Source organism: Colobus angolensis, unplaced genomic scaffold, assembly GCF_000951035.1.
Source record: "Colobus angolensis palliatus isolate OR3802 unplaced genomic scaffold, Cang.pa_1.0 Scaffold32, whole genome shotgun sequence".
In the NCBI taxonomy this organism is placed as follows: Eukaryota; Metazoa; Chordata; class Mammalia; order Primates; family Cercopithecidae; genus Colobus; species Colobus angolensis.
Genome location: NW_012116488.1, coordinates 3,237,921 through 3,248,898, shown reverse-complemented (window position 1 = coordinate 3,248,898; position 10,978 = coordinate 3,237,921). Strand labels below are relative to the sequence as shown.

The 10,978-nt window shown below is 51.5% G+C and overlaps 1 protein-coding gene across 1 annotated transcript in view; it reads left to right on the top strand.

The window, feature by feature from the left end:
* Window positions 1-514: 514 nt before the first annotated feature.
* The window catches only part of RCOR1 (REST corepressor 1), a 157,235-nt gene continuing 146,771 nt past the window's right edge, over window positions 515-10,978 (top strand). The window contains exons 1-3 of the mRNA XM_011951580.1: window positions 515-625; window positions 2,966-2,984; window positions 4,823-4,977. Of these exons, the coding sequence (XP_011806970.1) occupies window positions 515-625; window positions 2,966-2,984; window positions 4,823-4,977 (285 nt within the window). The remainder of the gene's footprint in view (window positions 626-2,965; window positions 2,985-4,822; window positions 4,978-10,978) is intronic.

Sequence of the window (10,978 nt, the reverse complement as noted above, 5' to 3'; positions counted from 1 at the left end):
TTCAGTTACATCAGCATATAACACACTAGTCCCTGTGGGGTGTTGCAAAAGTCACTTCTGGTTGGGTGTGGTGGCTCATGCCTGTGATACCAGCATTTTGGGAGGCCAAGGCTGGGAGGATCACTTGAGTCCAGGAGTTCGAGACCATTCTGGGCAACATAGTGAGACAGGATCTTTACTAAAAATCAAAAAATTAGCTGGGAGTGATGATGTGCACCTGTAGTCTCAGCTACTCAGGAAGCTGAGGAGGAGGATCGCTTAAGCCTGGGAGGTCAAGGTTGCCAGGAGCCGTGATCATGCTACTGCACTCCAGCCTGAATGACAAAATGAGACCCCGTCTCAAAAACAAAAATAAAAAATAAAAAGTTACTTCCTCTCTCAGGACCACAGTCTCCACATCTGTCAGATGGGAGCAATGTCTCCTGTCCTGGATGCCTCCTGAGGTTGTTCTGAGGGTAGAATAAGGCTGGCCCAAAAGGAACCATGACCAGCAGAGAGTTGACCTTGGAGGATAATGGCTGACATCACTGGAACTTCGTTTTTGGGCACTGATCGTGTGCCAGGCACCATTGGAAGTGACCAGGAGCACAAAGTCCAGGCCCTGCTGAGAGGGGGATGCGGCTTGGTGACACAAAATCCTGTTGCTGTGTCCCCAGCACCTGGGACAAAATGAGACTCAGGGTATTGGAGATGACTCGAGGAACCTAGATGAACCTCAGGTGTCTGGGAGCTCCCAGACTGTCAGGAAGAACGACGTTAACACCAAACCCCGCCCTGAGTTGCCGCATTGTCCTCTAGGGACTGGGCACTGAAGCTTCCTGCAGCACACAAAATTTGGGTCTGGATTTGAGCCAAAAGCCCCCTCATTTATAAATGGGGAAACATGACTTCACATTGATCCAAAAATTACAAAAAAAAATAAAAACAGGCTGGGTGCAGTGGCTCGTGCCTGTAATCCCAGTACTTTGGGAGGCCGAGGCAGGTGAATCACCTGAGGTCGGGAGTTTGAGACCAGCCTGACCAATACGGAGAAACCCCGTCTCTACTAAAAATACAAAATTAGCCGGGCATGGTGGCGCATGCCTGTAATCCCAGATACTTGGAAGCTGAGGCAGGAGAATCGCTTGAACCTGGGAGGCAGAGGTTTGGTAAGCCGAGACTGCATCATTGCACTCCAGCCTGGGCAACAAAAGCAAAACTCCGTCTCGAAGAAAAAAAAAAAAAGGGAAATTGAGGCCCTGAGAGGTCCAGGGGCTCTCAGGCAGCCAGAGGCAGCACCTGACCTGGCCCCAGGCCGTCTTCCCCGGGAGCACAGATGCCAGGGTGTGTGGCCTGGCGCCCCTCTCGGGCTGCTGGGCCCCGTGGTCTGCTAATCAGTCACATCACTTTTGGCATCGCACACAGCCTCGGGAACTGGAGAATGTCATTGTCAAAGTATTTTTGAATATTTGCCTTCTCAGCAAGAAGATGAGAAAGCCGTGAGGACACTCAGTCTTCCACGGGATGATACTAACAAAAATAACAAGCAGCTTGAGCTGGAAGGACCTGGGAGCCTGGGAGAGATGCCCGGAGGAGTCCCGCGTGCTGCCTGTCACAGCTGTGTGACTGAGAGACAGGGCTCTGGCCCCCTGGGCCTCAGTGTCCTCCCCTGGAAAAGGGCTCATTCATTTCTCAGGTGTGTATGAAGTTGCTATGTGCCACACACTGCTGTAGGCTCTGGGGAACAAAACAGACAAAAATCCCTGCCCTCACAGGCTGCCATCCCCAGGGAGGCCATACTATAGAAATCAAATCAGATACGCCAGGGGTGACATGTAGAAGGGAAAGCCCAGGGGTGGGGCTGTCAGGGATGGCCTTGCTGAGAAGGTGACATGCAAGTGAGGATTTGAAGGAAGCAGGAGGGAGCCCAAGGGGTGCTGGGGGAAGAGCACTCCAGCACAGGGAGTGGCAGGCACCAAGGCCCTGCACTCGGGGCAGGACTGGGTTGTTCCAGGAGCATCAGGAGGCTGGGCGGGCTAGAGCAGGTGGTGACTTGGGGAGGCAAGATGACAAGACTGGGTCACAAAAGGCCACTGGAGGCCTGTAAACTGCTGGAAAGCCTTTCTTTTCTTTCTTTTTGGTTTTTTCTTTGACAGGGTCTCCCTCTGTCTCCCAGGCTGGAGTGCAGTGACTGGAGCTCACTGTTACTTCAAATTCCTGGGCTCAAGTGTGTGCCACCGTGCTGTGTTACCCAGGCTGGAGTGCAGTGGTGCGATCTCTGCTCACTGCAACCTCCGCCTCTTGGGTTCAAGCGATTCTCCTGCCTCAGCCTCCTGAATAGCTGGGATTACAGGTGCCTGCCACCTCGCACGGCTAATTTTTTTGTATTTTTAGTAAACACAGTATTGTGCCATGTTGGCCAGGCTGGTCCTGGCCTCAGGTGATCCACCCGCCTCCCAAAGCACCCGGCTTTAATTTTTAAATTTAATTAATTATTATTATTTTCCAGAAATGGAGTCTCCCTATGTTGTCCAGACAGGTCTTGAACTCAGCCTCCCAAAGTACTGGAATTACAGGTATGAGCCATGGCACCAAGCCAAACCTTTTTCTTTTTTTTTTTGGAGATGGAGTCTTGCTCTTTCACCCAGACTGCAGGGCAGTGGCACGATATCTCGGCTCACTGCAACCTCTGCCTCCCAGGATCAAGCGATTCTCCTGTCTCTGCCTCCCAAGTTGCTGGGATTACAGGCTCATGCCGCCATGCCAGGCTAATTTTTTGTGTTTTAATAGAGACGGGGTTTTACCGTTGTTGCCCAGGCTGGTCTTGAACTCCTGAACTCAGGCAATCCACCCGCCTCAGCCTGCCAAAGTGAGCCACTGTGCCTGGCCAAGCCTATGTTTTTGTTCTGAGTGACGGTCTAGAGCAGGACCAGACATGATATGGTTGCTGTATTAGCCGCATTCTTCTGTGTCCCATGCTTCAAAGGTAGAAGCGAGGAGGCCAGGTGAGATGTGACGAGGCCTTCCCCGTGGTGGGGACAGTGGGGGAACGAGAGAGGATTGGACTCCAGATGTGTCTGGAGGCAGAGTTGACATTGGGTGTGGAATTTTTAAAAAATAATTTGTTGGCCGGGTGCGGTGGCTCAGGCCTGTAATCCCAGCACTTTGGGAGACCGAGGCGGGTGGATCACGAGGTCGGGAGAGTGAGACCATCCTGGCTAACATGGTGAAACCCCGTCTCTACTAAAAATACAAAAAACAAAATTAGCCGGGAGTGGTGGCAGGCGCCTGTAGTTCCAGCTGCTTGGGAGGCCGAGGCAGGTGGATCACGAGGTCAGGAGTTCAAGACCAGCCTGGTCAAGATGGTGAAACCCCATCTCTACTAAATATACAATAATTAGCTGGGTGCGGTGGCAAGCTCCTATAATCCCAGCTACTCAGGAGGCTGAGGCAAGAGAATTGCCTGAACCCAGGGGGCAGAGGTTGCAGTGAACTGAGATTGTACCACTGCACTCCAGCTTGGGTGACAGAGTGAGACTCCATCTCAAAAAAAAAGGAAAAAAATAAAGAGAGACAGGGTCTTGCTGTATTGCCCAGGCTGGAGTGCAGTGGCTATTCACAGGCACAATTCCACTACTGATCAGTCTGGGAGTTTTGACCTGCTCCATTTCCGACCTGGGCCGGTTCACCCCTCCTTAAGCAACGTGGTGGTCCCCTGCTCCTGGGAGGTCACCATGTTAATTCCAAAGTTAGTGTGGACACCCTCTCAGCATAGCACACTACAGCCCACAACTCCTGGGCTTGAGCGATCCTTTTGCCTCAGCTTCCCAAAGCTGCGTAAGCAATCATGCCTGGCCATTTAAATCATTTTAAAATGTACAATTCCGGGACATACAGCACGTTCACGATGTTGCACAACATCTCCACGGTGAAGTTCCAGCAGGAAACCCGGGTCCATGAAGCAGGCACTCCCGTCTCCCCTCCGTGTGCTAGGCCAGTGCAGGGAGAGACATGATATGGAGCTGCCAGCAAGGCAGATATAGGGGCAGTTGAGGGAGATGGCTGGAGGAGAGGAGGGTCTTCGGCCATCCCCTAGGTCATTCCCAGGGGCCCCAAGATGTGTGCACAGCGGAGGAGACCCTGAGAGACATTCTCCTGTAGACCAGGCATTGCCGAGCACTGGAGCAGTACAAGCAGGATGGTGAGACCAGCAGGTCCTGGGCCAGGTGGGGTCCGGTGAGGGAGAGAGACACAGGAACCAAGAGTCCCAGGGCTGCAGCTGAGATAGGGCTGGTAAGGAGGCACAGCCCTGGAGGGGGTGGGGTGGGGACCTTCCATGGATGGGATGGTCAGAAGGCTTCTGGAGGAGGTGACAGGTAGGTTGGGTAAGGCAGAGGAAGCCTGGGAAGATTGGGGGAAAGGTGTTCCAGGCCTAGGAACAGCAGAATGCCAGCAGGCTTCTCCGTGGCATACCCGTGCCTACTAGGGCCACCCATCTGTCTGTCCGTCCGTCCCAGGGAGAGTTCCCCGGTTTGTCTTTTACTGAAAGATCCTGGAACAGGAGAAGGCTAGTTGTTACTCTTGTGCAAAGGCCCTGAGGCAGGTGCAGGGTGTGAGGGGGAGGGGAGATGTGAGGCCAGGAGTGGAAGTGGAGGATGGAGGCAGGGCCATGCCTCATGTGCCTGGGGCCAGCTGTGGAGTGCTTGGAATTTCATCCTTGGCCCACAGGAAATCCCTGGTAGGGACTGGGGGTGGGAGTGGTGGTGGCGGCGGGGGTTGTAAGCCAGGAAGGAAGTGATCCAGCCCTTGTTTCAAAGATGATCTTTGGCTGTCGTGTGGTTAGGGGACGGCAGTTGGAAGGGTGTCGTGGTATCTAAGCTGGTAGAAGAGAGAGTACAGCCCAGGTACCCTCCCTCCCAGGGTATCCTCGTGTTGCTCGACTGGCCCAGTGCTTCCAGTGTCCTGGGGAAATGCTCCATGTGCCTCTCATCTGTGAACGTGAGGTGAATGGAAGCCCATCTACCTCGGCCAGGCCTGACCGTCCGCAAGACTGAATGCGAGCAAGCCTTTCCACGTGCCACCCCTGCCCACTCGGGCCATCCGTCTCTGTTTGTCCCAGGGAGAGTTCCCCGGTTTGTCTTTTACTGAAAGATCCTGGGGGAGGTGAGGGCTAGTCGTCACTCTTGTGGACAAGGGGTAGGTCCTCAACCAGGAAACCTTTTTTTTTTTTTTTGAGATGGCGTCTCGCTGTGTTCCCCAGGCTGGAGTACAGTGGCACGATCTAGGCTCATTGCAACCTCCCCGTCTAGGGTTCAAGCGATTCTCCTGCCTCAGCCTCCTGAGTAGCTGGGATGACAGGCGCCCGCCACCACGCCTGGCTAATTTTTGTATTTTTAGTAGAGACGGGGCTTTACATGTTGGCCAGGCTGATCCCGAACTCCTGACCTCAAGTGATCTGCCTGACTCGGCCTCCCAAAATGCTACTACAGGTGTGAGCCACCATGCTCAGCCAGGAAACCACTCTTGGAAGGCAGCTTCTAGACAGAGAAAAGAACACCCTTCTCTCTGAGGGTCTAAATGTTGGTATAGTTGGTATCTGTCTGCCGCGAGGCTGCTGGGAAGCCAGTGCTCTGCTCAGTATCTACATCCCTGCCAGTGTATCTACACTCTTACTGGGGTCTGGTTTAGTCCCAGCCTGACCCCAAGACAAAGTCAGCAGTGGTGACTGAAGGAGCCCTTGCTGCGTTGCAGGCTCTGTGCTGGGCACGGGATTCCAGACACAGGAGTGAGACCCTATCTTGCAGAGCTTATAATTCGGGGTGGGGGCGGGGGGGAGGGAAGCACAAGTAGCCCTAAGCAGTGCCAGGAGTGGGGACACCAGGGCCTGGGACAGGGTCTGAGGCGGGCAGGTCAGAAGGGCTCCCTGGAGAAGGGGGCCTGTGAACTGAGCTGTGAAGGCCAAGTGGGCATGATCTGGGTCACGTGGCCTGGTGGGAGCCTCACCTCTGGGCAATCCCGGGAAGGGAGGCCCCGAAGGTGGGGAATCTTGCGGCCAGCTTAGGCAGGAGGCCCTTCCCTCTCCTGCGCGGAGACCTCCTTCAGCCTGGGTCTGAACTCTGCCCGAGCTGGTCTTCCCACATGCCTGAGGCCCCTTGAGGGAGGCCTCACACTGGTCCCAGGCCTGCTGCTGCCGTCCCCCAGTGCCTCACGGGAAGTTTCTGAGACAGAGTGAAAAGCATTCCTGAGGGAATGTAAAGAAAGGGCGGGGCGGCTGGGCAGGAAAGGGCCTGGTCCACACTTCCCCTCTCAAATCTTATCACCATGACAGGCTCCCCACCTGGCCTCCATTTGTTCATCTGGACCAGGAGGCTCCCCCGGCTGCAAGGCTGCAGTTAGGATTGACATAACCGTCAAGTGTGGATGTGACCCACACATGTAAAGTGAGGATGAGGACTCCTTGGGGTGGCCTTCTTGTGGAAACGGGGTGGAGCACCCACGCTGGCCTTGGCACCCGAGCAAAGGTGTAGGTGTGGAGAGCCAGGCCTGAAATCTCAAGGCCTGGCAGGGAGGCCATCTCCCTCAACATCCTGGCAAATGAAGGATGCAAAGAAAATGAAATCTACAGAAACGCAGACCCTGAATGATGTGTTCTTGTCTTCTTTCTCCTCATTCTTTCTGTTATTTAATTACTCTATTTTCCAAACAGCTTCATTGAGATATAATTCATAGTACATGCCATACAATTCACCCATGGGAAGTGTCCGATGCAGCAGTTTTAGCACATCCAGAGTCATGCAACCATCACCACAACGTTAGAACATGTCGCCGAGTGAAGTGGCTCACACCTGTAATCATAGCACTTTGGGAAGCTGAGGCGGGTGGATCACGAGGTCAAGAGATCGAGACCATCCTGGCCAACATGGTGAAACCCTGTCTCTACTACAAATACAAAAAAGTAGCTGGGCATGGTGGTGTACGCCTGTAGTCCCAGCTACTCGGGAGACTGAGGCAGGAGGATCGCTTGAACGCGGGAGGCGGAGGTTGCAGTGAGTTGAGATCATGCCCTGAGATCACGCCATGGCACTCCAGCCTGGCGGCAGAGTGAGGCTCTGACTCAAACAAGCAAACAAACAAAATAAAAAAACGACAAAAAAGAACATCTCATTACCTCAGAAAGAAACCCCGTACCCATCGGCAGTCACTCCACGTTGCCCTCTCCCTCAGCAACCAACAGTCTGCTTTCGGCCTGTTGTGGACATTTCGTAGAAATGGAATCATACACTGTGTGGTCTTTTGTGACTAGCTTCTTCATTTAACCTGTTCAGGATTCATCCATGTTGCAGCATCCTTTTTAAGGCTGACCCATATTCCAGTGTGGATAGACCACATTTTGTTTAAACATTCATCAGATGAGGGACATTAAGTATGAATAATACTGCTATGAACATTTGCCCACAAGTTTTTGTGTGGACATATGTTTTCAGTTCTTTTGGGTATATATCTCTGAGTGGGATTTCTGGGTCAAATGGCAACTCTATGTTTAACTTCTTGAGAAACTGCCAGACTATTTTCCAAAGCAGCTGTGCCATTTTACATTCCCACCAGCAGTGGCTTCCAGCATTTGTTACTGTATCTTTTTGATGAGTGCTATCCTGGTCGGCAAGAAGTGGCATCTGTTTGTAGTTTTGATTTTTCATTTCCCTGACTGCTGACACTGAGTATCTTTGTATGTGTTTCTTGGCCTTTTTTTTTGAGATGGAGTCTCGCTCTGTTGCCCAGGCTGCAATGGGGCAATATTGGCTCACTGCAACCTCCACCTCCCAGGTGCATGCGACGCTCTGCCTCAGCCTCCAGGTAGGTGGGATTACAGGGACCCATCACTGCACCCCACTAACTTTTTTTTTGAGACGAAGTCTCACTCTGTTGCCAGGCTAGAGTGCTATGGCGTGATCTCCGCTCACTGCAACCTCCGATTCCCTGGTTCAAGCGATTATCCTGCTTCAGCCACCCCATAGCTGGAATTACAGGCACGCACCACCATGCCCAGCTAATTTTTGTATTTTTAGTAGAGACAGGGTTCACCATATTGGCCATGATGGCCTTGATCTTCTGACCTCATGATCTGCCCGCTTTGGTCTCCCAAAGTGCTGGGATTACAGGCGTAAGCTAATCTTTTTTTTTTTTTGAGATGGAGTCTCCCTCTGTCGCCCAGGCTGGAGTGCAGTGGCACGATCTCTGCTCACTGCAAGCTCCTACCTCAGCCTCCCAAGTAGCTGGGACTACAGGCGCCTGCCACTACGCCCGGCTAATTTTTTGTATTTTTTAGTAGAGACCGGGTTTCACTGTATTAGCCAGGATGGTCTCGATCTCCTGACCTTGTGATCCACCTGCTTCAGCCTCCCAGAGTGCTGGGATTACAGGGGTGAGCCACCACGCCTAGCCTTTTTTTTTTTTTTTTTGAGACGGAGGTTTTGCTCTTGTCACCCAGGCTGGAGTGCAATGGTGTGATCTTGGCTCACTGCAACCTCCGCCTCCTGTATTCCAGTGATTCTCCTGCCTCAGCCTCCCGAGTAGCTGGGATTACAGGCATGTGCCACCACGCCCAGTAAATTTTGTATTTGTAGTAGAGACGGGGTTTCTCCATGTTGGTCAAGCTGGTCTCCAACTCCTAACCTCAGGTGATCCGTCCGCCTTGACCTCCCAAAGTGCTGGGATTACAGGCGTGAGCCACCGTGCCCAGCTATTTTTTAAAACATTTTTAATAGAGATGGGGTTTCATCATGTTGGTCAGGCTGGTCATGAACTCCTGACATCAGGTGATCCATCCTCCTCAGCCTCCCAAAGTGTTGGGATTACAGGCGTGAGCCACCGAGCCTGGCCTTTTTGTTTTTTAACTAGAGACGGGGTTTTACCATGTTAGTCAGGCTGGTCTTCAACTCCTGACCTCAAGTGATCTCCCTTGCCTTGGCCTCCCAAAGTGCTGAAATTTGTTGGCCATTTGTATCTCTTCTTCGAAGAAATGTCTATTCAATGTCTATTCAGACATTTTACCCCTTTTGAAATCTAGTTATTTATCTTTTTATTATTGCTTTGAGACGGAGTCTCACTCTGTCGGCCAGGCTGGGGTGCACAGGTGCCATCATAGCTCACTGCAGTTTTCAATCCTTGACTCAAGTGATCCTCCCACCGTAGCCTCCCAAAGTGCTGGGATTACAGGTATGAGTCACCACATCCAACCTCCTTTTTTTTTTTTTTTTTTTTTTGAGATGGAGTCTTGCTCTTTGCCAGGCTGGAGTGCAATAGCACGATCTCAGCTCACTGCAACCTCCGCTTCCAGGTTCAAGTGATTCTCTTGCCTCAGCCTCCTGAGTAGCTGGGATCACAGGCATGTGCCACTATGTCCAGCTAATTTTTTTGTACTTTCAGTAGAGACGGAGTTTCACCATGTTGGCCAGGATGGTCTCAATCTCTTGACCTCATGATCTACCTGCCTTGGCCTCCCAAAGTGCTGGGATTACAGGCATGGGCCACCACACCGGGCCAGGTTTAATGTCTCTTGTCAGACACATGATTTGCAAATATCCTGTCTCATTATGTGGACTGTCTTTGCTATTTTTTAATGGTATAATTTGCAGGACAAGTTTTAATTTTTTGTATTTAGTAGAGACAGGGTTTCACCAGGTTGGTTAGGCAGGTCTCGAATTCCTGACCTCAGGTGATCCACCCACCTCAGCCTCCCAAAGTGCTGGGATTACAGGTGTGAGCCACCAGGCCTGGCCAGACAAGTTTTAATTTTTATGAATTCCAATTTATCTTTTTCTTTTGTTCCTTATCCTCTCGGCATCATAATTAAGAAGACTTTGCCTACCTCACAGTCACAAACATTTAGGTTTTCATCTGAGAGTTTTATAGTTTTAGCTCTTACAATTAGGTCTATGATTTATTTGCTTAGTTATTAACATATTAAGTAACAAGTTCTAGGGGTGGGTCTAATAACTTCTGTGATCTTGGAGATGAGGATAAACGCTATTTTGAGGCCAGGTGTGGTGACTCATGCCTGTAATCCCAGCACTTTGGGAGGCCACGGTGGGCGGATCATGAGGTCAGGAGTTCAAGACCAGTCTGGCCAACATGGTGAAACCCTGTTTCTACTAAAAATACAAAAATTAGCAGGGCGTGGTGGTGCATGCCTGTAATCCCAGCTACTCAGAGCTTGAGGGAGGAGAATCGTTGGAACCCGGGAGGTTGCAGTAGGCCGAGATCATGCCTCTGCATTCCAGCCTGGGAGACAGAACAAGACTCTGTCTCTGAATAAATAAATAAATGCTATTTTGAGATATTTTCAGTGACTGTAATGTGTTGAGACGGAATATCACCTACATTCATAACTGAAGAAAATGCTAGATTTCAGTTAAAGGTTAATTTTTTTTTTTTGAGACAGGGGTCTTGCTGGAGGCCTCAAAGTACCTGGGATTGTAAGTGAGTGCCACTGCACCTGGTGGTAAAGGTTAATTTAAATAAAGATGTAATTACCAGCTCTGGTTCATGGTCCCCAGAATGCTATCCATGGATTCCAGGTTCAGAACTCTTAGGATGGCTAAAATTCCTGCCTGAAGTCTCAGTTTTCCAATAATCCTTTGGGGGCTTGAAACCTCCCAGGAATGGCTTTAGGGTGTTTTCCTGACACTTCCCAGCCCTGGCCCATACCCTGCCCTCCGCCTGGCTCCATCCTTGAGGAAGGAATTCCTTGCCAAGCAGAATTTTCTTTTTTTTTTGAGACGGAGTCTCGCTGTGTCGCCCAGGCTGGAGTGCAGTGGCGCGATCTCGGCTCACTACAAGCTCCGCCTCCCGGGTTCCCGCCATTCTCCTGCCCCAGCCTCCCAAGTAGCTGGGACTACAGGCGCCCGCCACCTCGCCTGGCTAATTTTTTGTATTTTTAGTAGAGACGGGGTTCCACCGTGTTAGCCAGGATGGTCTCGATCTCCTGACCTCGTGATCC